This window comes from Echeneis naucrates, unplaced genomic scaffold, assembly GCF_900963305.1.
Source record: "Echeneis naucrates unplaced genomic scaffold, fEcheNa1.1, whole genome shotgun sequence".
Taxonomy (NCBI): Eukaryota; Metazoa; Chordata; class Actinopteri; order Carangiformes; family Echeneidae; genus Echeneis; species Echeneis naucrates.
The window spans coordinates 32,844-58,605 of record NW_021780168.1 but is presented as its reverse complement, the minus strand read 5'-3'; the positions used below and the strand labels follow the sequence as shown (position 1 = coordinate 58,605).

Below are 25,762 nucleotides of genomic sequence, written 5' to 3'. Positions count from 1 at the left end.
TGTAGTGTTTTATAGAAACAAAGGCACACGAGCCCTCTCCAAATTCCTTACCCCTAACCCTAGAAAAGAAAAAACTGTGTTCATGTTTTTAAATCAGAATCACTATTACGGTATAAAAAATGTACTATCTTTTCTAGGAGCCCGTCACGTGTGCGAGCACTGTTACACAGGATACGACAGCGTTTGCAGCCACCGCTGTTCTGGGCGCTGCTCCGTGTGTTTGGACGGCTCCTGTTGTAAAGTCAGGTTCGAGCCCGTCCTTTGTGTAGATTGTAACAGAACGTGTCGGTCCGCTTACTGTCTGAGTAAACACAAGGAGCCTGTTGAGAGGGTAGGTGCTGGTTCGTACGTTAGTCAATGTGAGATGTACAAGCAGTGTGAAAAATGTCACAGACTGTGGTACATCGCCATGAACGGCAAGAGTAAACCTCATGTGTGTCAAAAATTCAAATGCAAAATTTGCGGTGAGGTCATCGGTGAGGGGGAGGAGGAGGAGGGGTCAGGGAGAGGGAAGCATCTGTGTTACATGCAGCCTTTACAGGCGGACACGGATCATAATCAAAAAATTGTCTTTTACGATTTTGAAACCTTCACGAACGAGCAGGGCATGCACGTGCCGTATCTGGTGTGCACGAAAACCTTAGACGGGGTCAGATGGAACGCCCACGGCCTGACGTGCGCTCTGGAGTTTGTCAGACATTTCAGAACGGCCTCTTATCAGAAAGCCGTCTTTATAGCGCATAATGCCAAAGGGTTTGACAGCTACTTGGTCCTCAACGCCATGATTGATCTGGGCATAAAACCCTCCTTGATCATGCAGGGTAGCAAAGTGATTTGTTTTTCAGAAACCGATTACGGCCATAAATACATAGATTCGCTGAGTTTTCTGGCTATGCCTCTCTCCGCCATGCCCAAAGCTTTAGGTTTTGCTGATAAAACCAAAGGCTATTTTCCTCATGCTTTCAGCTCTGAGCAGCGTTTGAAGTACGAAGGCCCTTATCCTCCAGCTGAAGATTACTGCACAGAGCGCATGACAGCCGCAGGGAAGAGGGACTTTGAGGCTTGGTACGACACGGTGAGGGGCGGGGTCTTTAACTTTGAAAAAGAGGCGCTGTTTTATTGTCAAAACGACGTGGACATTCTCTCTGAGGCTTGTACCGTTTTCAGAAACGGGTTCATTCAGGAAACAGGTGTAGACCCGTTCAGCAGATCAACCATAGCCTCAGCTTGCATGAAAGTATTTCTCACAAATTTTCTCAAGCCCAGAACCTTAGCCATTCCTCCGCCCGATCATTACAAACGTCAGTTTAAATCGTATTCGCACGACAGCATACAGTGGTTAGAATGGGTTTCTAACACCCGCGGCATCTTTATACAGCACGCTATGAACGCCGGGGAAAAACAGCTGGGAAAGTACTTTGTAGACGGTTACGCTGAAGCAGGAGGCGTTAAGTACATCTTTGAATATTTAGGCTGCTTCTTCCATGGATGTCGACTATGTTTCCAAGTTCAAGAACGCTCTCCTCTCACAGGGACAACATTTGAGGAGCTCTATTCTAGCACAGTGAGGAGATTAGAGAGGTTGCGTTCGGAGCACGGCGTCACGTCCATAGTCATGTGGGAACACAGGTGGGCGGAGATGAAAAACACACACCAGGGGGTGAAAGAGTTTCTCAGACGTTATGACGTTCCTGAGCCTCTGTCACCTCGCGAGGCTTTGTACGGAGGCAGGACGTGTGCCGTGAAGCTGAGGCACACGGCAGAGCCTGACGAGACCATCCGTTACGTGGATGTGACCTCCCTGTATCCCTATGTAAATTGCAGTTTCTCTTATCCTCTGGGTCACCCTGAAATAATTCTTAAAGATTTTGAACACCCCAGCAGCTACTTTGGGCTAATCAAAGCCGTAGTGTATCCGCCCAGAGGTTTGCTATTCCCCGTTCTACCGTACAGAACTCTTTCCGGTAAGCTTGTGTTTACTCTGTGCCGCGCCTGCGCGGAGATGAATTTTCAGCAGGGGGTGTGCACTCACAGTGACGAGGCCAGGGCCTTAAAGGGGGTGTGGGTTACGACAGAGTTTAACAAGGCTTTGGAGATGGGCTATCGTTTGGCCAAGATCACAGAAGTTTGGCATTTTGAGCGCAGGGACGACGCCGTCTTTCTAAAGTACATGCAGACGTTTTTGAAAGGTAAACAGGAGGCTTCGGGTTACCCGCCCGAGGTCGTAGATGAGGAGAGCAGGGAAAGATACGTCAGGGAGTATCAGACGCGTCAGGGTATTTTGCTGGACGCCTCCCAAATTAAACCAAATCCGGCAAAGAGACAAATTTCTAAATTGTGTCTCAACAGCTTCTGGGGAAAGTTTGCTCAGAGAAATAACCTCTGTCAGACGTCTCTCATCACAGAACCCGAAGAGTTTTTCTCGTTCATGTTTTCAGAAAAGCACAAAATCAAATACTTTAGCTTTATCAACGACAGAGTGGCTCTGATCCAGTGGGTGCACGGAGAGCGCTACATCGCCCCTCCCAACAAGGTAGACAATGTGTTTGTAGCCGCTTTCACCACGGCCTACGGCAGATTAAAATTGTACGGTTACTTGGAACAGATGCAGGACAGAGTTCTTTATTTTGACACAGACAGCCTCATTTACACCACTAGAGAGGGCCAAAACACACTGCCTCTGGGTAACTACCTGGGAGAATTGACCGACGAATTAGACGGGGACAGCATTCAAGAATTTGTCGCAGCCGGTCCTAAAAGCTACGCCTATCAAACTAGGAACAAGAAAAAAGCGGTGCTCAAAGTCAAAGGTATTACGCAGATGCATGACAGCTGTCAAAGAGTCAACTTTGACAGCGTCAAACGACTGGTGGAGGGGTATGTGCGACAGCGTGGTGAGAGTGGTGAGAGTGGGGAGGAGGGGGAGGGGTTCATTCAAACCCCGCAACAGAACATTGTAAGAGACAAAAGGGGATTTCTCTTAAAAAATTCTTCATTTCAGAAAAAGTTTCGCGTTGTGTTTGACAAGAGACGGTTGCTGCCTACCGGCCGTACTTTGCCTTTTGGTTTTTAAAAAGAGAAATGTCACACTTTGTTGAAGAAATTGATTTTGATCCTAGATTGGTCCTACCCTTTTCATGTCAGATTGTGGGGCCCAGCGGTTGTGGAAAAACTTTTTTTGTAAAAAATGTATTGGAAAATTGTCAACATGTGATGAACCGTGTACCTGAGAATATTGTATGGATTTATACTTCTTATCAAAGCATGTACGAAGAACTGCAGAAGAAAAATAAAAATATTAAATTTATCGAAGGACTGCCGGACTCTTTTGAAGACGCTCAATTATTTCCCCCTCAACAAAACCATCTTATTATATTAGACGATGTGTTATTACAAGCGGCGGATCATCCGGAAGTGGTAAGAACTTTCACGCAATACAGACACCATAAAAATATGAGCGTGATGCTGCTGACCCAAAATGTATTTTACAAAGGTAAATACAGTCGCACCATCAGTTTAAACAGTAATTACCTGGTGCTGTTTAAGAACCCGCGGGATAAATTGCAAATCAACGTATTGGCTCAACAAATATATCCCGGTCAAAAAGATTTTTTTATTCAAAGTTTTGAAGACGCTACTGGAGATCCTTTCGGTTATTTATTGGTGGACCTCACACCCACCTGCCCAGAAAGATTCAGACTCAGGTCGGGAATACTACCTCGCCGGTGGCCGGTGGTTTATTTACCAAAAACAAAGTGACATCATTTACATATTGGAAAAAAAAAAAACAAAAAAACTGTATGTCGGCGCGTATAAAAAGGAACGCTCCTCTACTGAGGGCCTTGAGTCGAGCCACGCCGCTGAAACGTAAAGATATTCTCCGGCACTGTTCCACAGACTTTCTTCAGTGTCTCAGCGAGCTTTGTTTAAACGTGCTGAAAGGAAAAGTGCCGCTGAACGCTTGTCAATATAAAAAACTCAATAGCAGGAAGAAAACTATCAGGCTGCTGGCGGACAAAAAAACTAGTTTGAAGAGAAAACGAGGGGCTTTGATGAAACAGACCGGAGGTTTTCTTTTGCCTCTGCTCTCTGCCGTGGTGCCCATGTTCGGTCAGCTTCTCGGCGGTCTGATTCGCAAAAACTAAATCATGAGTCAGAAAACCAGCCAGAAGATGTTTCTGCTAAACTCTCAGCAGCTGAGCCAACTGCAGCAGACGTCAGGCCCCACGGTCATTCTGGGTACAGAAACTCCGGCTCAAACCTTGAGACGTGAGGCCGAAAGTGATTTGGATGAAAAAATGAGGGCTGTATTAAACGAATCGGGACTAAGCCCTTACGAGAAAATTAAAAAATACAGCGCCCTGTTGCAAAGATATCTCACCCTCGTCAAACAAGACGACAGAGAGGGGGCGGTGAAGAGAGAACCTGCGCCCGATGCCGCTGCAGAAGAAGAAGAGGCGGAACCGTTGCCACAGCAACAACAACAACAACAACAACAGGACAACACGGTTTCTGAAGTACTGCAAAACCTCGCTCCTCGCGATCGTAAAAATGCTTCCTATATCATGAAGAAATTAAGCGAGAGCACCGGCGGGTGGACTCCAAACGGTGAATTTGTGTATGGGGGAACGGCTGTGAGAGGTTCTCATATGGTGGACCTGTTAAAACATTTGTCCTCGTCTAGAAAAATCTACAGTCCGCCGCCGAAGGGTTGGAGGTTTTTTTTAAATACTCTAAAGGAGGTTAACGTTCCCCTATCCTCCGTGAAAAACCCTCATGCTCGCAAACAATACAACCTACTCAAAACGGGGGGTGAGGTAGAGGAAGATAGCGGTGCTTTGGAAACCGCTCGGAAGAAAATCATCCTCTCCCCAAGATGGATCACGCCCCCCAAAGATAGAAGAGACGATGAGGACGGTGGAGAAACAACTCTGACGGGGGAAATATATAAAGAAATGCTGAAACATAGACACACAGACATGCAGAAACGTCAGTGGATTGACTTTTAATAAAGTTTATAGTTGAAAAATAAAAAGGTTCGAGACCATTTTCTTTTTTTGTGCGTCTTTTATTTCTTATCCATCTTGTGACAATCTTTAAACATTTGTAAAGAGCAGACGGTGTGGTGACAGTCTTTACGACTCCTCGTACAGCTTTGATATTTTTTCACAAAACGAGTCACCGTGTCATCATTTTTTATTGCCTCGTCTTCACCGCCGTACAAAGATAAAACATTTTCAAAAGTTAAACCGCAGGCTCTGTGACATAAATAATAGACACAATGCTGGCCGCAGGCCGTAGACAAGGTGTGTTGCAGCTGTCTGCCGTGATACGACACTGTTTTGCATCGTTTTTCTAAAAATGCTAAAATGTCTTTAGGGTAGTATATAAAATCAGGAGGGAATCCAAAAGAGTCGAAAAAAGTCCCCTTTCCGTCTTCTTCCAGAGTAAGGGCCAACCAGTGTTCTCCGGGCATGTGTCCCGGATGTGTGTTCACAATCATGTAAGCGGGGCGTGTAAAAGATGACGTCAGTAAAGGCAACTGATCCGAGGCCCAAACCCCGCAGAAAACATCTCCCAGTAAACGATGCATGAGACTTTCCAGCTGAAGATTATTCATTTTTGACTTTTAGTAGTAATCCACCAACACTTGTCGCTTGGAGTTGATTTCCAAAATAGATTCGTAGCAAGCGTAAACGATCAGGGTGGTGGTATGAGGTAACGGCGCCCTGAATCTCATTTCCAGCCTTAAATTTCCATTGGAAACGGGGGATAAGGCGTCGGCGTCTTCGGCGGCGTTGAGGTTAAAGACAAACAGAGAGTAGCCCTGCTCAAATTCTACCCTGTTGATGCTTAGAGGTAAATCTTTCAAATGTCTCCCCGTGGCGGTATACATGTTGTAAAACTCTCTGACGGACACGCCTCGATTAAATTCAGGTTGAAAAGCTTTGCCCGGAATTTGTCGGCCGTCGCGACACAAGGCCATGTATTCTACGTCGTTGTGGACAAAATTGAACGGAGACAGGTCTCTTCTTCCTGTGAAAGCCTCGTGGTGCACCATAGCCAAAACAACGTATTTGGGCATGGTCCCCAGAAATAGATTCTCTTGGTTACATATTCGAGAATTCTCCGGGATGGAATAAGTTTTCACGTTCACCCGGGCCAAAGGATAGAGAGCGTTTCCCTTTGCTAAGGCCGCGGCGTGTCCTAAACGCACCGCGGGGGCCACGGTGGCTTTTTCACAAACAGAGAAGCTCCCAGCACTTTTAAACGATAGGTGGCGTCACCGGCGCACATGAGGCTGAAGGCGTCGCTGGCTCTGGTGAGCTTGACTCTCAAATCCACCGCGTTCAAAAGAAGCCTCTCGCTGAAAAATATGTCGGCGTGGAGAGGTCCCAGCAGGTGGACCTCTTTGGACTCGGAGGTAAAAGCGGCCCTCTCACACAAGCCTTTGTTGGGTCCGTTGGTTACCACCACCGAGTCCATAGCACCCGCCGTGTCTTTGTAGAATAACCCGGCGCTGAACTGACTTTTTAAGGCGTCTTCCGAATAGTTTAGTAAGGTTTCTATCACGGCCCTGTAGGGATGAGTGGCGCTGGATTGCGATATCAATCTGTCTCCCAGAATAACGTCGCATTGAGTAAAAATTGTATTCAACGGGTAATTGATCAGGCCTACGCGGGCGTCGTTGGCCAAGTCCGTACCGTCCGCGTTGGTGATTTTTAACCTCAGGTGCAGCAAAGTGTCGTTCAGATCCAGATATTTGTCACCGTCTCCCGGTATAAAAAATTCTATGGGGCCGCCGTCCGTAATCGCGGACAAAGGCAAAACCTCCGTATAGAGTTTTTCATCGATAGATAGCTGGGTCATGGGGGCTGAAAATAAATTCAGCTCCGCCATACTGCATTCGCTCGATTTGTGGTGTAATAAGGCCATCCTTTATATTTATTTTCCTAATGAAATATATCTCCGGAGCGCGAGTTCCTCCCTTTAGGACGGTTTCTTCCGACTGATTTCTTCTTGGGGTCTCCTCTGCGTTTTTTTACCCTCGGCCTTCCTGAAACAACACGCTCCCCGGGAGGTCTCTTCCTAGGTCTTTTAGCCAAAACCATGATACCTCCGGCGCCCTCTTGAGATCCGGGGCTCTCTCCCCCGCCGCCGCTGGATAATTTACCCACGGTGCGGGTAAACACTTCGGAGGCTATGTTTTTGGCCGCCGTTTTGATGTGAGGTTTAGCGAACGCAAAACCCTTTCTCACCAAAGGCGCTACAAAACGAAATAACTTGCTAAATACAGAGCCTATACCTCTCCCGTACATCACGGGGGATCCGTAAAAGCCAGGCAGCGCTCCCCCTACTTGATTTTCGTAATAACTCACAAAACGTTGAGGGTCTGTTTTGAGACCCTGAATCATTTTTTTTTTTTTTATATACCGGAAAGACTTTTGACGGGCCTGAAATGTAATTTCAACACAGTCTTGCCGAAGGTGAAATCGACGGGTAGGTTTTGATCCGATTTAATCTCTATCCGAATGTTTTCAATGTGGTTCTTGGCCACGGGCAGATAGTAAGCGGGGTTGAAATATTGTGTGACTACGTCTCCGTACGTTCCCTGCACGTCGACGATTCTCAAGAGAGGAGCGTAAGCATCACCCACCACCTGGTGTTGTACCATGTCTGTGTAACAGTAGAGGTGGTACATGCACGCTTTTATATCCGCGGGATGAGGAGCCGTCTTCGATTCAAACTTGATCCATTCTCCGGGCTTTACACCCAGGATGTAAGCCACGGGCGGAAAACAACGAAGATGAAACTGACCCCCGGCGTGATATTCAAATTTCTTGTGAACGTCGTTAAAGACTAGTTTAACGTCTGATTCGATACGTCTAAGAAACGTATTGAACTCGTCCGCAAATTGCTCGGCGCTTCTGTAATAACCTTCCGTAATTCTTTGACGACGACCCACCGTCTCTTTCTTGGAAGAGCTCGCAACAGCCGCTACCTGCACGTTCTCTTTTCTCTTTATGAGAAGAACGGCCTTCACCTCTTCGTCCGCTTCCTCATCCTCTTTAGGTTTCTTTTTCCAATCAAAGTAGCCCGCGCCTTTCGGTACGTTAAACCAGGTGTGCGGGTATGAAATTTCCGTCAAGGCCACCTGCCACGGGCCCTCTAAATCAATGTGTTGAGGTAAATCCACCTGGAAAACGGAGGCCGTATTATTTTTAAAGACATCGCGGCTGGCGTTGGAGGGAAGGGTGATGTAAAAACCATCGCTAACCGCCCCGTTCATGATTTTTTGTACAATCCGTACGAGGGTTAAAGATGAAGTGCGTACACGGACGACTCGCGGGTTTTGTCTTATACGTTTTTCAGATCGTCGGCTCTGATCCAACTGTTGAATTTTTCGGGCCAGCGCACCAAGGCTTGCTTTTCACCCCCCACCAGCCTCCTGGCTAAAATTTTTTCCACTCTATAGAGCTTATCGGGAGCCGTCTTTACTTTTTGCAACTCGGCTTCGTAAAAAGTGCCCTCGATAGATTCTCCATCGTAGTCTTTCAGTTTATATACCGGCGGTAGACGCGGTATGCATTCAGACACTGTAAATAGCTCGTCGGTGAAGCTCTGTTCGTATTTTTTATCAAACTTTCCCCTCAGTCGGGATATTCTCACCGTGTCCCCCTGTTTCAAGTTCATCTTAAACCTGGCTTTATATCTGAGAGGAAAAGAACCGTACAGGTTTTGAAAAACTCGAGAGGTATTTTCCTCGGTCACCTGCTGAGGGGTCATTTTTATACTTTTATGGTAGCTGTTGTTATAGCTTTTCACCAAATCCTGTAAAACCTCCAAGTATCTACGAGTGTTTTTAGCTGTAAAATACCTCCACATTCTAGTTTTCAGCGTGCGGTTAAATCTTTCCACCACCGAAGCTTTCAGATCGCTGGCCGTGGCAAAATGTTTTACCTTGTGTTTCTTCATCAGCCTCTGGAGGTTCTTGTTGAAAAATTCTTTACCAGAGTCCGTTTGTAACTTTTCCGGGGTCCGGCTCTCTTTGAAAACAGATTCAAAAGCCTTCGCAGTCTCCGAGGCGCTTTTATTCTTTAAAACTCTCACGTAGGCCTTTTTGGAAAATACATCTATGACCGTCAAGAGATAACGATAACCGTCGTTGTGCTCGGCCAAAGCCTGCATATCGCAGAGATCGGCCTGAAATTGAACCATCGGTCGTGGCACAAACACTCTATTCCTAGGAAAATTTACTCTCACCGGCTTGTGCAGAGTATAAGCATCCTGCTCTGATAGAAATTCTTTAACTTTTTCCACATTTACTTTTTTACCCGTTTCATCTTGCAAGGCTCTGCGGAGTCTGTCCGCTCCTCCAAAGCTGCCCGGGTGAACCGGGTTATAATATGCTTTTTTCATAACGCTTTTCTCAGACATGTTCACACCAGCGCCTCTCCAGAGTTTATGGAAAAAAATCAGCGAGACTCTACTTTTTTTTATACAATTTTTTATTTTGTATAAAGCATCAGAAATACGTTGCAAATATATGATGGTTCAAAAATACATTGAAAATATATGCTGGATCAAAAATACATTGAAAATATATGATGGATCAAAAATACATTGAAAATATATGATGGATCAACACACACACACACACACACACACACACACATTATAATATTCAAACATCGAGGCTGTACAGGGCCGTCCTCAACCTCCGATGGTGGTTCTAATAACACAATGCAGCTTCAACAATTCACTCGAGACGTGTGTAGGCACACTGTTTTCTACATGTTGATTTATGACATCTACAATCAAAGCATATATCATAAACAGGTGATCCACGTTGTCATAGTTCATCTCTCTGATCAGTTCACCAAATGCTTCGGGTAATGACCGTTCGGCCGTGAATTGCGAGGCTACCGTGATGAGCAAACCCCACAAGGGTCCAGCGTGACTTCGAACCGAGTCCAGCCTCTTGCTCATTTCATTGACACAAATATCATTTGTTCTGTTTTCAATCACCCCTTCTAAAATATAGACTAACCGGCCGGTAGTCCAGTGATCCTTCAAATGCGCCGTCAGTTTTCCACAATAATCCCCCATGACTTCAACTCTTCTCCGTCGTTCCACAAGGTGAAGGCTTCTTCGATGCTTTTCAACTCCAGAGCGTTTCCTTTTTCAACCAGTTTGTCGTACAGGTCGGCAATTTTCTCCTTCACACGCCTTTTGAATTTCAGATCGTCGAGAAAGGCTTCTGCCAGACCTTGGATCCTCTCACCCGACACGTGGATGGAGCGATTTTTCAAGGCCGCGGCGATGGCGGGAACAAATTTAGCCGTCCAAAGTCTCTCGTTCACCTGCTGAAAGTACTTCAGGTAGAAGTAGTCCGGCTCATCCTCCAGACACTCGTGCTCCCTCTGACTGGGGTGGTTGGTGATACAACCGTAGCAGATTTCCGAACGAAAAATGGAGATGACGTGGTTCGGGTCCGGGTCAGATGTCTTTTCCTGCGAGGCCGCAAAGTCAGCGTCCCAGGAGGACGAGGACTCGGCGGACGGAGCGTTGTGGGTATGAAAGACATGGTTTTATCTTCTCGTTGTCCTCGTTCCTTTTAAAGTATGGATGAGAGGAGTGACTTGCACGCTGTGTTAGAATTGGTCGGGAGGAGAAGGAGGAGGAGGCCGAGGGGTTATCCGTAGACCTATGGCGTGGAAGGGGTGGGGTCTAATACACCAGAATTTTTCTCACCAGCAGAATGTCTCTGAAACTCTGACTGCTCGCAAACAGAGTCTTTTTTTTTTTTCTTACTCTCGCAAAAGAAAAAACTTTTTCCTTTCAGGGCAACACACGTTCTCCCTCTTAACCCGTCGACCTCTATATGAATCGAGCGCCGTTCTACTCGTCCCCGCCCTCGAATGATCTGATTGGTTGTAACCTCAGGGGTGTGGACACACTAGGGGGCTGGCTACGGACCGATCGGTGGGTGAAAACTTACCTCCTCTCCAGTCAACCCTGAGTACAGAAAGAGAAACACTCTGTTGGAATATCCTCCTCTCCTTTCATTACAACAGAAATTTGAACAACGGACGAAAAATTACACCCTAGTAAGTAACCCCTTCACACGGATAAAACACATGATGGTTGTTTTGAAAAGAAACACTCTGTATCCTCCTCCTCTCCTTTCATTACAACGGACGAAAATTACACCCTACTAAGTAACCCCTTCACACCAATAAAACACATGGTTTTGTACTCCCTCTTTGTAAAGAAATACATTTTTAAATACATACTCAATATGGTCCTTTCACTCTAACAAAACACTTCCTCCCTCTTTCACCAACAACCTCAAAATGAATTTGCCGCCATTTTACTCGACCCCGCCCTCGAATGATCTCATTGGTTGTTACCTCTTCGCCTGGGCGGGGAAAAAGAACCAATCAGATCGTTCAAGGGGAGGGGTTAACTAAGATCAAAGGACCTGTCAAAATTTGACGAGAAGGTGTACATATTACTCTCTGACAGGTTCATACTTTTAGCTGATCTCAACAAATCCATTCAAAATGTCAATCTGCATAGATTTAGTTGAAAATCCAACAAGGACACTCCCAAAGAGATGCACTCATTGAGGGTGAGTGCCAATTCTACATACAAATAGGAAATAAAAAAAAGTACAACTAGCCATTTGGAGGACGCTACACAAGTAAGAACCAGAGCTCAGGCTGTTGGTACACAAACAAAGAAAGGCATACTTTTGGATTCACAAGATTATATCAGGATCTGACCTTTTCCTGTTCCATCAGTAACCATCAAAGGAGATGCTGATTCTGTGATGTCACAAAGATTCTAATGACATCACAGAGATCAAAGACTCCTCCCATTTTTTCTCATGACCTCCACCATCGAGTGCTGCCTGCTGCAATGATGCTGCCTTTAATAGAAGTTTAGGAACATTTAATTAAAAAACATATTTTGATGATGATTGGAAACGGCTGTCTATTTTTTTATCACTTGTTAGGATCCCCGTTAGCTGTCACTGAGGCAGCAGCTACTGACTGCTTTTCACAGGAGGGAAAATTTGGTAAGAGTCATGATGGTCAGCTACTTATGTTGGAATATTTTAAGATCCTCTGTACATTATTGCATGTCAGAGTGGTGCTGTGGCTTAGTTGGTCAAAGCACCTGTCTAGTAAACAGGAGATCCTGGGTTCAAATCCCAGCAGCACCTGTTTCAAGGTTGTTGAGATAAACTCATGTAACTCTTTCTGTAGGAGTTCCATTAAAACTCTCTGACCAATCAGTTAACTGCAGAGTCTTCATGTCTCCCTTTGGAAAATCCTGACGTTTTGTGAAACAGGAAGAGTCATTTCCACCTCGTGCTTTGGAGCGTTATCATAGCTCTGAAGCAGCCCTCCCACACTGTTCTGTGGGTGCTCATCCCAAATTATTGTGGAAGACGTCTGCGGAGGTTCTCGGTCATCCCATTCTAATATGTCTAAGGAAGTTGAATCTAAGGCGACCAGACCAAACCCATCCTGCATTTCAACCCCAGCAGTGCTTCACTCTCAGTGGAGTTCCTGCTCATCACTGAAACAAACTGATGAAAACCGTCACTTCCATTACAGCTTTTACCTGCAGTATGTGGACAAGAGAACCAGTAATTTGGTGGTTTAAACTCAGATCACTGGATTCAGAGTCCAGAGTGCTAACCATTACACCATGGAACCACATGGAGCTGTGTGAGGTTTGCTCTCTCGTTGTGTTACTTGCAGCATCTTGACAAGCAAAACAAGCGCAACGGTAATATTGTGGTTCATGTTGTGTTGAAGACAGCATTTGGTGATTGACTGCGTTTCACAGGAGACAGCATGAGACTCCTAGTATCAGGGTCGTGGGTTTGAGGTTGGCTAGCTAAGTCAATGGAGTATAAAAAAGGAGCAGAGAGGAGGCTTCACCACACAGTTTCTCTTTTCACCTGCTGCAGTAGCTCAGAGTCTCTGTGGTTAGGTAAAGATCCAAAGAGGATGTAGCTCAGTGGTACACATTTACCAAAACAAAAGGCCACCCAAGACCACATCCACAAACATGACGAGGTGGCTGAGTGGTTAAGGCGATGGACTGCTAATCCATTGTACTCTGCATGTGTGGGTTGGAATCCCATCCTCATCAGTGTTCAGCTCACTTTAGTCTGTCTATGTTGCACCCTTCTGTTCTGTGTAGAATTATTCTAAATATCTGACATTAAGTCCTTCTTGAATGATCTCGAAATCACTCAAGTTGTTGGTACACAAAGAAATACATAATTGTGGGCTTCACAAGTCGGAACCCTGAATAAAGTAGTGCCATCTAAACGAGAAAACAAGAACAGAGAACATCCTTAAAAAAGCGTGAAGAGTCTTGAGGTAGGTCCATTGTTGTAAAGTAAATTCCCATACTGGGAGTCAAACCCAGGCCACCTGTGTGAAAACCAGGAATTCTGACCGCTAGACCATATGGGAGATGCAAGCATGCTACATCCACCTACACTACAACACATTGTAGTGTAGGTGGATGATAACATCTTCATATTAGGGCGTTTTGTCAATGACCTGTATTTTTCATGAAATAAAGCCATTTTCTCTGACTGGGAATTGAACCCGAGCTGCAGTGGTCCAAGCATTCTAATATTCATGCAACCATTTTTGTGGACTGAACTTCCATCAAAGACTAGCAGAGAAACAACAAGGTAAAGGTTTCTGCATCGTTGTTGAGTCAGTCCAACAGCAGGCTGAGTCACAGCTACAGAAAGAACAAGAGCAGTCGCACCACACAAGCATTTCAAAATAAAGCCAATTTAGATAATTTTATTTGTATCTTTAGCTCAACAAACCGCAACAATGTCATGAGGCTCTATCCCACATCGGTAACTCGAAGCGATGGTGGCCACTGGTGCAACATTGGTTTGATCCAGCCATGTGTGAGTTCCCATAACCAGTTTCATTAAAAGGGACTGTGATTTTGAGCAAGTTCGACCAAGTTTCTCATTTCCAGAGAGACACAGCATGTTTGAGAATTTTCCAGCTAAATGATGAGACATTCAGTGTGTTAGAATAGCAGAGGATGGTTTCGATGCGTCCACCTCTGGGTTATGGGCCCAGCACGCTTCTGCTGCGGCACTCTGCTCATAGCTGGCTGAGCTGTAGTCTCCTCTGATGCTGTGGGTTCAAATCCCACCCCTGACAGCCTATGCTGAGATGAGAAAAATGAGAAACATCACAGTCAGCTGGAGCTTGTGCATGTGCATGAAATCATGTAGTGTTTGGCAGGGTGCACCGAGATTTGAACTGGGGACCTCTTCATCTGCAGTCAAATGCTCTACCAGTGAGCTACACCCCCCATAAACACACACAGCCCATCACTGCAGATCAGCAGGTCTGACTGAAAACATACTGTAAAGTATGAACCACAGGGGTCAGACTGAGACTTCTGAAATGTTTCATAAATAGACTGAACAGGTGAGGGCTTTGGGACGGGGCTCACTGCAGCATCTGCTGTTGATAGCTGCAGAGTGATGTGTGCTTTCCTGTCAGTTCCTCCACAAAAGTCTCCATTAACTCCAGGAACAGTTGCTAAATTTAATTAAAAGGACACAAAGGCCACACTGTTGACACTGATCGAAGATTATGTTACAGCTTCAGCTGGTGTCTTCACTGTGACAAGTGTCTTGTCAGGATACTTCAAGTAACACAGACATCAAACTTCACACAGCTACATGTGGTTTCATGGTGTCATCATGAGCACTCTGGACTCTAAATCTGTCATTCATAACAGTTTTAGATTTAACTAAACTCTTCATGATTGTACCGCACAGCTTGGACAACTGGCAGTGGTGGGAGTCGAACCCATGCCTCTGAAGAGACTGGAACCTAAATCCAGCACCTTGGACCGCATAACCACATAACTTCACCTGTTTCACTGCAATAAGATAAAGTTGTGACTTTGGATGAAAGATACACTGTTACATGGATCAAAGGCAGCAGCTCTTCAGACTCACACATCATTCAAACCTTCAAGGAAGTGACACACTACGTTTGTCTTTGGAGCTTCATTAACAGAGTGCACTCTATTGTGGAGGTCATGAGAAAAAAGTGGGAGGAGTCTTTGATCTCTGTGATGTCATTAGAACCTTTGTGACATCACAGAATCAGCACCTCCTTTGATGGAACCGGAAAAGGTCAGACCCTGATATAATCTTGTGAACCCACAAGCTTGCCTTTTTTCTTTGTGTATTTGTGTCAGACTTTCCTTCCTTAATTGTAGATACCTAACATTCTGCCTAATGCTATACTTACAATAGTTGAACAGGGGTGCAGATTATTGGACACATTATGTGAAGGGCTCGTCCGGGACGAACCCGGGACCTCTCGCACCCAAAGCGAGAATCATACCCCTAGACCAACGAGCCCTTGACACACATGTGAGAGGTAGCTGGATCGATGCCCACATTCGTCACAAATCCATGACTGTGGTGTTATTAGCACAACGCTCTAACTTGATGAAGATTTGATACAACCATTTTGTGGACTGAACTTCCATCAAAGGCTTGCAGAGAAACAACACGGTAAAGCAAAGCACAAAAATGTCCTGAGGATCTATCCCACGTCGGTAACTCACAGTGATGGTGGCCATTGGTGCAACTTAAAGTCTTGTGGAGAATGTGGGCATCGATCCCACTACCTCTCACATGCTAAGCGAGCACTCTACCATTTGAGCTAACTCCCCTGCATTGGCATGCTAGCATGCAAGCTAAGCTTTGGGAAAAGGCCCTTTAACAACCTCTGAGTTCACCATCCTTTGACATGTCGAAATATTGCCATTCTGTCCTTGGAAAATTGAAACAACCTGGTTTTTATTCCCATTTATATTCATAACTGTAAACTACAATCTCTTAAAGGTAAATGTAAAATCAATTGAAGAGTACATCCAAACTTACACGTTGATTTGAGTAGTAAATGCTTCTAATGCTGTTTCTCCTTTGCTGCTGTGTTATATTTACGGGGAAACATGTTCTCATCCTCTCCATGGGCCTGCTTTCAGACCTCCAACTCCCCTGGGTTGAAATAACTGGATCTCCATTGATGATGGCTTTTTATAGAGGTTATGATGCTGAGCTGCTTAAAGTGTCTGTCTTATAAACAGAAGATCCCGCATTCAAACCCCCGCAGTGCTTCACTCTCGGTGGAGTTCCTGCTCATCACTTCCTGTATTACAGCTTTTGCTTGCAGTTTCTGGACAAGACAAAGTGGTTGTTGCTGTGTTGAGCAGATGGAAATGTGGTGATTGACCGCTTTTCACAGGAGACAAACTTTGTCATGATGGTCAGGCACTGATATTGGCGACATAACACTAAGGGCTTGTCTTTGAACCCAGGACCTCTCACACCCGAAGCGAGAATCATACCCCCAGGACCAACGAGCCATTAGCTGCAATGCCTTAAAGGTGCTAAAGGGCATTCTGGTCTGGACTCCTGACAGTGTTTTGTAAAATTTGTTAACCAAACTCTTCCAAAGTGGATGAAAAATCTGTATAAAATGTGAATTTGACTTTTTCACAAAAAAGGAGTTAGGACTGAAAACACTAAAGCCTGTGGCTCCCTGTGGTAGGAATGGACAGCAGTTGTTGGACTAAAGATAACTCAGCTGTTACTGAATCATCTGTAGCTCAGTCAGTGGAGCATCAGAAAGGAGCAGCTGCTTCGCTCTCAGTGGAGTTCCTCCTCATCACCTCAACAGAGCAGAAGGGTCATCTCTGCAGTTGTTCTCTGAAACTGTCTGTATCTGTATCATAGAAGAAGTAAAAACAAATGGGAAAATAACACTCAGTAACATTTATGTTTCCATTTCAACATTTTTGAAGCACTGATTTACAGGAAAACATGGAGAATGTCATTTATCGCAGAGTGGGGATCTAATCCATGACTGGGGTTATTAGCACCACACTCCAACCAGCTGAGCTAACCTAACTTTTGAGACATTAACCACTCGGACACCTCGTCATATTTGATACTTGTCCTGGAGTCTCCAGGGGAGACTGCGACCTGAACGCAGCGCCTTAGACCGCTCAGCCATTCTGACGACAGAAGCTGAAAAATAGCCAATCAAAGTGAGTCCAGTCCACATGAAATATTGTGAGGTTGAATGCTGCACGCTGACTGCTTGTGTGTCCAAATGGCTTCAAAGACATCTTTCTGCCATTCACTCCTCCAAACCTTTGGACACAGCTTTGAGCTTTCTCACAGGTGTCATTATTTCAGTGAAGATGTATGTATGGATGTATTCCCCCTGAATCCTGTGATCAGAGTTTACTGCCTTTACTGCCACTACATGTTGATGTTACCACAGTTGCATTGCCCTTTTCCTCTACTTTGTAAGGTTCAGGTAGATGCAGAGTCCTACATTAAAACAAACCACTTCACCATCAACCTGAACTGCAGTTTACACATTACACTTCCATTACCAGATTCTCTGCATGTGCATGTACATGGTGCTGTGGCTTAGCTGGTAAAAGCGCCTGTCGCGTAAACAAGAGATCCTGGGTTCAAATCCCAGCAGTGCCTTGCTCCTACTGTTAGATGTTTTTGATAGGAAGGACTTGCACATGGAAAATACAAAATACACCTTACAGCAGTAGAGGTGAAAGAAAAGCAGCTTCTGTCAGAAGTGGGATTTGAACCCACGCATCAAGGGGAGAACGCAGAAAGATGAGCACACACACACTGAATTCCTTTACATTATGAGACATCACTTTAGTTGGAAAATGTCGGGAGTTTTTCAGCAGCACTGATTTACAGGAACACATGGAGAATGTCATTTATCACTTTCTCCAGTAATGTGTACAGTTGTCACTGTGCTGCTCCTGACTCAGTGATGCTGTTGGATGCTTATGGGGCCGCCATTTTTTGCTGCTTGAAAAACTCCCTTTCCAGCTAAAGTCATGTTTCATAATGTAAAGGAATTCAGTGTGTGTGTGTGTGTGTGTGTGTGTGTAACCACTTGGCCACCTCATCATGTTTGTTGTCACCTGAAGATGTGATAGTTGTGTCTATCCTCAAGTGGGACTTGAACATAATCTCAACACTCAAGTGAGTTGATTTTGGAAATTCAGACTGTAGCTGGTTAACTGACATGTCAACTTTTCAATAGATCAAAGGAGGCAGACTCTAAAACACTAAAACACTAAAACTAAAAAGCACTAAAACAACAGTTGAAATCTGCTTTACTTCCACTGCAAAGGAAAACTGCTGGGAGTTAAAACAAGCAAGGTTAATACTGAAGTTTGTTTTCAAGACTGAAGATCTTCCCTCTTCAGCTAGTGCAGCTTCAGTATGGCATTGTTACTATTGTAATGATGTCATCTTCAAACACAACAAACTTTGTATAGTGACTGCTAAAAAGATGGTTTTGATCCATCGACCTCTGGGTTATGGGCCCAGCACGCGTCCGCACTCCGCTGTAAACCACCGCAGATGGGACTTGAACCCACAATTCCTGGCTTAGGAGGCCAGTGCCTTATCCATTAGGCCAATGGGGCAGATGTGACAATACGTGAATGGCTTCGAAGCCCACCAGGGACCTGCTTTGCTTAGTTTAGTGTTTAGTCCCGGACAACCCCTTCTGGTTCCATGGTGCATCTGACTTCAGATCAGAAGACTGAGGGTTCGAGTCCCTTTGTGGTTAGGCACCTGTGTATTACAGGTGAACGGACTAAACTGTGTCCATTTTACAGAAACCTCTGCTGCTTGATGCTGCCTTCATCCTGATGAATGTTGAAGCAATGAAATATGACAAGAACAGACAATAAACTGACAACAGGACATTAAAATGGGCCACACTCAGACCCCACATGGCCCAAAGGACAAGGTGTTTGACTTTGGATCAGAAGACCGATGGTTTGAGGCCCTGGCTGCAGTAGACAAGAGAAAATGTTAATGCTGTTGTCTTGGTGTTGTTGTCCTCTGCATGCGTGGGTTCAAATCCCATCCTTGTCAGTGTTCAGCTGGCTTTAGTCTGTCTGAGTTGTACCCTGCTGTTGAGCAGATTAAAATGTGGTGATTGCACATTTTTAACAGGAGACAAACTTTGTTAAGAGTCATCATGGTCACTACACTACAGAAACTGCATTAACTCATTCATTTGAAGCGAACGTGAAAGTGTGACGTATCCATCTGTGTCGCGTGGGGGATCAATGAAAGGCAGGAAATGCCTTTGATCTCCAGTGACGTCACACAGTCTCGTTGTGGAGTTATTAGGTGTTGATTCTGCAAAAATGGTCCAGTGCAGTGAAATGGTCCATAGAAGTCTAATATCAATGAAACATGTTAACCAGACAGTGTTCAAGGATTTGAGGTTGAAACCACTAAATTCTCATTATTAACTAAAGCTGTGTCTGTTATATCTATAACATTTAACATTACGCGCAAGGCACTGCTAGGATTTGAACGCAGGATCTCCTGTTTACAAGACAGGTGCTTTGACCAACTAAGCCACAGCACCACTCGGATGTACATGTATAGGATCTGGTGATGGAAGTGTAATGTGTATACTGCAGCTGAGGTTGATGGTAAAGTGGTTTGTTTTAATGTAGGAGTGCAGCGTTTGGATGCTCCAATCAGTCCGAGAAGGGTTTCCACATGTATGGATTCCCCAAGAACCATGAGGGCTGGAAAAGGTGGTGTGTGTGATTGTGTGTGTGTGTATACAGATACAAATGCTAATAAAGATAAGTATCTGTACCGCAAAGGGCCTCTGATATAATACAGAGATTGTCAATTGAGATTGAGGTAGTGATTTAATCATTTTACTCCTGGAGATACTTTCACTGTATATAATCATGGCTGGGGAATTAGCTCAAATGGTAGAGCGCTCGCTTAGCATGTGAGAGGTAGTGGGATCGATGCCCACATTCACCACAAGACTGTGGAGGCACAGTCTTTTGTTGGAGATACAGCAACAAGTAAACTAAACACAGCAGGTCTCTGGGTGGACTTTGGAGGCTTTTGGTAAACAGAAACAGGACTGTTGTTGTGTATGGAGCTTTCACTGTTACCTGAACACATCATAAACTTAAGCAGCTGCTCTCCTGCTCACATGTTCTTCACACCATCACAATATATCGATGGTGGGTTGGTGGACACTTTCATATCAGTAAATACACCGTGTTTTAAAGAAGTTCAGAGTGTTTCAGAGTTTCTGACATGGATACAGACAGACAGATCCAGTGTCCCAGAGAGAGAAGAGTCCCGACACTCCCTGATCTCACTGCGGGGTGGTCACATGGTTCATGTCAGCCCGCTGAACTGTCATGTTCTTCTGTGGAACAGACAGCAGAGACTGAGACATTGCATGCTAAATATAAATAAAATCACATACTCAACTACTTGTTTGGCTGTTATTGCATCATTCCATATTTGCACGTCAGTTTCACATTTGGAGTGGTAGGGTGACAACTGAAAGCTCTGTAGAAGTATTACTTAGATACGTTTTCAAGTTCTAGTGGGAAAGCAAACACATCTCTCAAGGAGTTAACCTTGAGTCTGGAGCCTTAGACCACCGACCATCCTGACATGTTCGTCCAGCTGCCAGTCTCAGAAACCAATGTAGAGGAAAGGGGCAGTGCAACTGTGCTAACATTAGCATGTAGTGTGAGGATGAAGTAAACTGTAAATCTCACTTTGAGCAACATAGAACATTGTTTATTATTTGAACAAGCACAAGTTAAAGTAGTAGTAAAGTAGTAAAGTAAACTAAAGTAGCAAAAATTATAGGATGAGTTAAAGAGGTTTTTTCGACTCTCCACTCCAGCTGTGAACATTCTTTTCAATACACACCCATCATAAAGTCAGAAACAGCAGAAATGAGCACAAGGTTTAAACTGTTTGATTTCAGAAAGTGGACAAGTTTAATAGTTGAAGATTTTGTGAACATTTTAAATTTTGAATGGAGTCTCTAGGTGAACGTATGTGGAAGTAGATCAAAGATGAAAAAGTATGAAGAGCCTTTGAAGATTTGCTCCGTTCATTAAAAATGCTTATAAAAAAAGGATAGAAAAGTTAAATATCAAAGCTCAAAGCATTAATGATTTGAAACAGCAAAAAAACATACTTAATCATATTAATAAAGATTTGAAGGAGGAATGAAAATAAAAGTGAGAAGTGGAAGGCAGCCTGCTGTGGATCTGACTGAACAATAACTAGCCCTGTGTTGGACCTTTATTTCTCCTTTATTTATTTATTTCTCCTTCCTCCCAACAGTAAACACAAACACACATTTTAAATTTAAAAATCAGAAAATAAATCCCAGAGCCCAAAGTACTGTGGGATCTGGTGGAGACGTCTGTTCTTAACTACTTAAGAAAAGAGACTTTACAGCAAAACTTTGCATGTTAATATTTCCATCCATCCTCAGAGACTTTGTGTCTTTGGCTTCATCTTAATGAGAGCTCTCTGGAAACACATGGATCCAGCTGACAGAGAGCAGCAATCAGAATTGAGCTGGCTTCTTCCCCCTTTCTTCTCACTGAGTCGATCACGTCTTTGGCTTTTTCCGGTCTGGATTTTGTTCTGGCTGACTCCATTTCTTCATCACTGATAACACCACGCTGAAGCAGTTTATCCAGAAGCTGGTTGAGAACAGTGTCAGACACTCTCTGAATGAATTCTGCCCGAACAGCACACAGCCTCTCTTCTGTTTGGAAGTTTTTGTCAGCTGGGAGGCTGCTTTGATCAGTTTCCCTTTTTGGACCTAACAGGTAACCAGATGAAAGACTTGTTTAGTAATCACCAATAACAACCAGCACTTTAAAACACTGATATAATGTCAGATTTCAGATGATTTCAGTGTAATTGTTTTATTTTAACACAGACAGGATTGTTGGGATCTTTGCAACAGCAATGATTGGGTCACTTCTTCATTTATTTTATATAGAGGAAGATGAAACCTTTACTTGGCAGAGGAATGCTGCGTTTCCACACTTCTGTTCCTTTTTCATGTTTGACCATCAAAGTCAATGTCTGTATGTTTGGAGTCAGGAAGACCTCAAATGTTGGAAAGAAATTTACCCCAAATTTTGAGTAAAAGACAGCAGACTGTGAAAGAGGAGACAAATTGCAGGAACAAAATGTTACTTAGTGACTAGATGAAGCTACCTAGTTAGCATGCTAAAGTCAACACAACAGATAGTGAATAAAAATAAGAGCAAAACAAGAATTATTTCAAACAGTGACGCAGCTTTCAGATGAATAGAAGGACATTTTTATGGTTTTGATATCTGTTAGAAGTGTATGGAGGTTTGACTCACCTCAGGCTGTATTTTAAACTTCCCTGGATCAGAGCGGACAATGTACCTTTCGCCAACTTTCAGTTTACAGGCAGAAGAGATCTTGATGTAAACAGCATCATCTTGCTGGGCAGCAACCTTCAGCAACATTATATCATTAGTGCTTAAGGAGATTAAAGTTAATTTTGAAAAACACACACAAAGATCCTGATCTAAAGCTCCATTCTGTACTGTTTCATTAAATTGGACTCATTAAGCTGCTGTTTGTGACACCTGCTGAACCGCCTGGCAGAAATTAACATGAACAGAAGACATCTAAAGGTTCACAGTTCAGATGTCAGTTTCTAGGAGTCCCAGTATGAGAAGGTTTGATAGTTAAAATCAATGACACAAAGCTTTACCTCAGACAAAGGGAGGTTGCTTGGCAGGAGAAACACATCCAGTATTTGAATGTCTCTGGCCGGAGGTCGGAGGAACAGCAGAAGTTGGCCACAAACACGTTTCTTTCTGGTGAATAACCCCCTTAGCTTCTGTCCTGCATCCCTGACGAGGCCAAAGGCAGATAGATGAGAGACTTTCACAATCACATGAGTGTCTGTGATTTCCAGAGGTTTGAGGAAGCTCATTCCATCATCAGTGATGTGGACGACAGACAGCAGACCTTCAGAGGGGAGAGCTGGGAAAACAGAGACACATTCTGTAAAACGATAGTGATGGTCTTATTCTATATCCAGGACAGGAACGTCAGGAAATTCAGTCAGCTATCAGTGTTTGTCTCTGTGATGTTCAGACTTTGTTTGTTACCGAACATCCAAGCTATTCTTCTTGATGAACCATCGGACAACATCAACTTGCTATAGAAATATCTCATCCTTTGATCTAAATCTTAGAAAACAGTTTCTTTTCCAGCATTTTGTCAGGAGAAAAATGTCACTTCTTTATTAATTATTAAATTCTTCAGAATGCCTTAATAAGGTCTGTTACTGTCAGTGGACTGTGACTGTAACATTGTCAGGCTGAGATTAAAGTCCAAAATAAAACTAACTAACTAATAAAACAAAGTCTGAATGGGAAGTGTGTCATCACAGCAGGGCTGTTAGAACAGATAACAGGACTGTTGGCTTTTAATCATCGCTCTAAAAAGCACTAATCTCTATCTCACCATCTTCTGTCTCACAGTGTGGGAGGTGGAGCTCACAGACAGCGTCCTCAGCACAGTGGATATTGAACAGCAGCCCAGCAGCCGTCTTGCCAGCTGATTGGAGGCGGCTTTCATCCCACTGGACAGTGTTGTAGAGGACCTCCGCCTCCTGATCAACAACAAACACCAGTCCAGTTAAAGAACACTGGAACATACCTGGACCAGGACACCTGAACCTGCAGGACACAGAAGGTAGAATGAGCCGACACAAACACCCTATCACTGTCTAAGAGGAGCACACTGAGCATGAAGGGGAAGAGGAGGAACCATCCATGAGACCACCAACACTGCAGAGATGACATCAGCTGAATTACCTGTATGACACTTTGGTAGATTCAGTTTTCAGTTCAGGTGTGAAGATCTGTGGAGACTATGGTCCAGAAAGAAACATCATCAGTTTGACTGGATATAACCAACATAAAGGGTCAATCTAAACTGAAGCGCAGAAGCAGCAGCCATGTTGGAAATCAGACAGTAGAACTGATCAGACAAAAATCTAACTGTTCATCTGAAAGCCAGACTGCTGATCAATCAGCTGATTGTGACCTCAAAATGATGTTTGTCTGGATTTAAAAAACTTAATGTAAGGGAATAAACTGGACTGAAACTGTATATGTCTCTGCCTTCAGTCTTATTGTGATGTAACAAAGAAACTCGTCTGTCACTCAATATAAAAAATGTAAACAATAGTTTCAGTTTCTGTCCTTTCCTCTTTCTCTGCCCAAAGAGATTAAATCATTTCCAGCTACAGGAGATATTGGTTTAATATTTGTTCTCCATTTCCTGCCATGTGCCGAGCCTCTAAATCAGTCTGGAGCATCAGGAAAGATGTTTGACCTCTCACCTTGTCCAGCTTTTTGTCCTCTGACACATCCATTGTTGTCTCTGCTGTATTTGGACTCTGTTTGACACCAGAATCACCTGGTGAGAGGAGACGACACAGCAGATAGCAGAAATCAGTGTTTGATCACATCCTCTGACTCAGATCTGATGATGGAGGAAACTGTAGAGCAGCAGCTGCAGCTCAAAACCTCCTGTCATCACTTTTCTCTCTTTCTGTTGGCTGTGTACCAATCTGAGGGGGCGGGTCCAAAAATCTGCTGAGTGGACTCAGTCTGTAGCTGCCTTTATTCAGTAAAAGTCACCAGCTGCAGCCACCTGTTGTATTTATAGACTGTCTGATAAAAAGCTGCTGTGCTGTAGAAAGTGAAATTAAAATCAATCTGGGATTAGCTCTGTGTGGATGAACAGATAAGATAACTCCATAGAACTAAATGATCTAAAAATAACCTGAATACAATATTCACGATGTTTACTGAAAGGAACCATGTTCAGCTGCTGTACAGTACAGGCCAAAAGTTTGGACATACTTTCCTATTCATTTGAATGAATGAAGGTGTGTCCAAACTTTTGGCCTGTGCTGTATATTACATGAAATGAAAAACCTCCACACGTTAAAATAAATCTGAAATAATATGGTTTTGTAACTTTTAGTTGAAATTTGCCTGAAACCTTTAATGTAAACAATTTAAATATAGAAAATGATTGAACGACATGTGGTATAATTATTTAAAAAAAATTGAAAGTAGTACCCCGTGGGCCCACCACCTGCTGGGATAACCAATGGGGTCAGGTGCACTGCCAGTTGGGTGGCAGTGAAGGTGGTGGCCTCGACAATCCAGACCTGGGTGGCAGAAGCTGGCTCTGGGGATGTGAAACCTTGCTAGGGGGAAGGAGTCGGAGCTTGTGCAGGAAGGGGAGCGCTACCAGTTGGATTTGGCCAGGCTTACTTCTACGCACAGCCTTGGTTCTGGATCCCTACTCCTGGAGCCAGGGCGGCACTTTGTCACCAATCCTGTTTGTGATTTTCATGGACAGGATATCGAGGCGTAGTCGTGGGGGAGGAAGGCTGCAGTTTGGGGGGCTGAGGGTTACATCCCTGCTTTTTGCAGATGATGTGGTCCTATTGGCTCTATTGGTCTGTGACCTCCAATGCTCACTGGACAGGTTCACAGCCGGGTGTGAAGCAGCTGGGATGAGGATCAGCACCTCTAAATCTGAGGCCATGGCGTTTCAAAATTATGTGTTTGATTGTGTTTAAAGCATCAACAGTGCCAAAGCCATCCTTATACGCAAATTGGTAGGGGTTGAAGAGATGTTGAGCTTCACCTTTCACATTCCCTATCATGATGCGTTCAAGTGCCGTCATCACAGTAGAGATAAGATAAAGCTACCAGTCTGAAG

The 25,762-nt window shown here is 44.2% G+C and overlaps 1 protein-coding gene, 6 non-coding genes and 1 pseudogene across 7 annotated transcripts in view; 3 read left to right on the top strand and 5 right to left on the bottom strand.

Annotated features, from left to right (window-relative positions):
• LOC115038418 (NACHT, LRR and PYD domains-containing protein 12-like) overlaps positions 1-25,762 on the top strand; it is a 93,301-nt pseudogene that overhangs the window by 54,863 nt on the left and 12,676 nt on the right.
• Positions 1-25,762, bottom strand: part of LOC115038393 (galactose-3-O-sulfotransferase 2-like) — a 58,526-nt gene that overhangs the window by 30,307 nt on the left and 2,457 nt on the right. Inside the window, exons 4-7 of the mRNA XM_029497229.1 lie at positions 24,363-24,439; positions 23,480-23,627; positions 22,905-22,978; positions 22,339-22,455 (exon numbers count right to left, since the gene is read on the bottom strand). Coding sequence (XP_029353089.1) covers positions 22,339-22,455; positions 22,905-22,978; positions 23,480-23,627; positions 24,363-24,439 — 416 coding nt within the window. The remainder of the gene's footprint in view (positions 1-22,338; positions 22,456-22,904; positions 22,979-23,479; positions 23,628-24,362; positions 24,440-25,762) is intronic.
• Positions 12,159-12,232, top strand: trnat-agu (transfer RNA threonine (anticodon AGU)). The gene has a single exon. It is a non-coding gene; the product is annotated as a tRNA-Thr (tRNA).
• On the bottom strand, positions 13,431-13,502 carry trnae-uuc (transfer RNA glutamic acid (anticodon UUC)). The gene has a single exon. It is a non-coding gene; the product is annotated as a tRNA-Glu (tRNA).
• Positions 15,379-15,448, bottom strand: trnap-ugg (transfer RNA proline (anticodon UGG)). The gene has a single exon. It is a non-coding gene; the product is annotated as a tRNA-Pro (tRNA).
• On the bottom strand, positions 15,693-15,765 carry trnaa-agc (transfer RNA alanine (anticodon AGC)). Its single transcript has one exon. It is a non-coding gene; the product is annotated as a tRNA-Ala (tRNA).
• On the top strand, positions 17,526-17,599 carry trnat-cgu (transfer RNA threonine (anticodon CGU)). The gene has a single exon. It is a non-coding gene; the product is annotated as a tRNA-Thr (tRNA).
• trnat-ugu (transfer RNA threonine (anticodon UGU)) lies at positions 19,462-19,535 on the bottom strand. The gene has a single exon. It is a non-coding gene; the product is annotated as a tRNA-Thr (tRNA).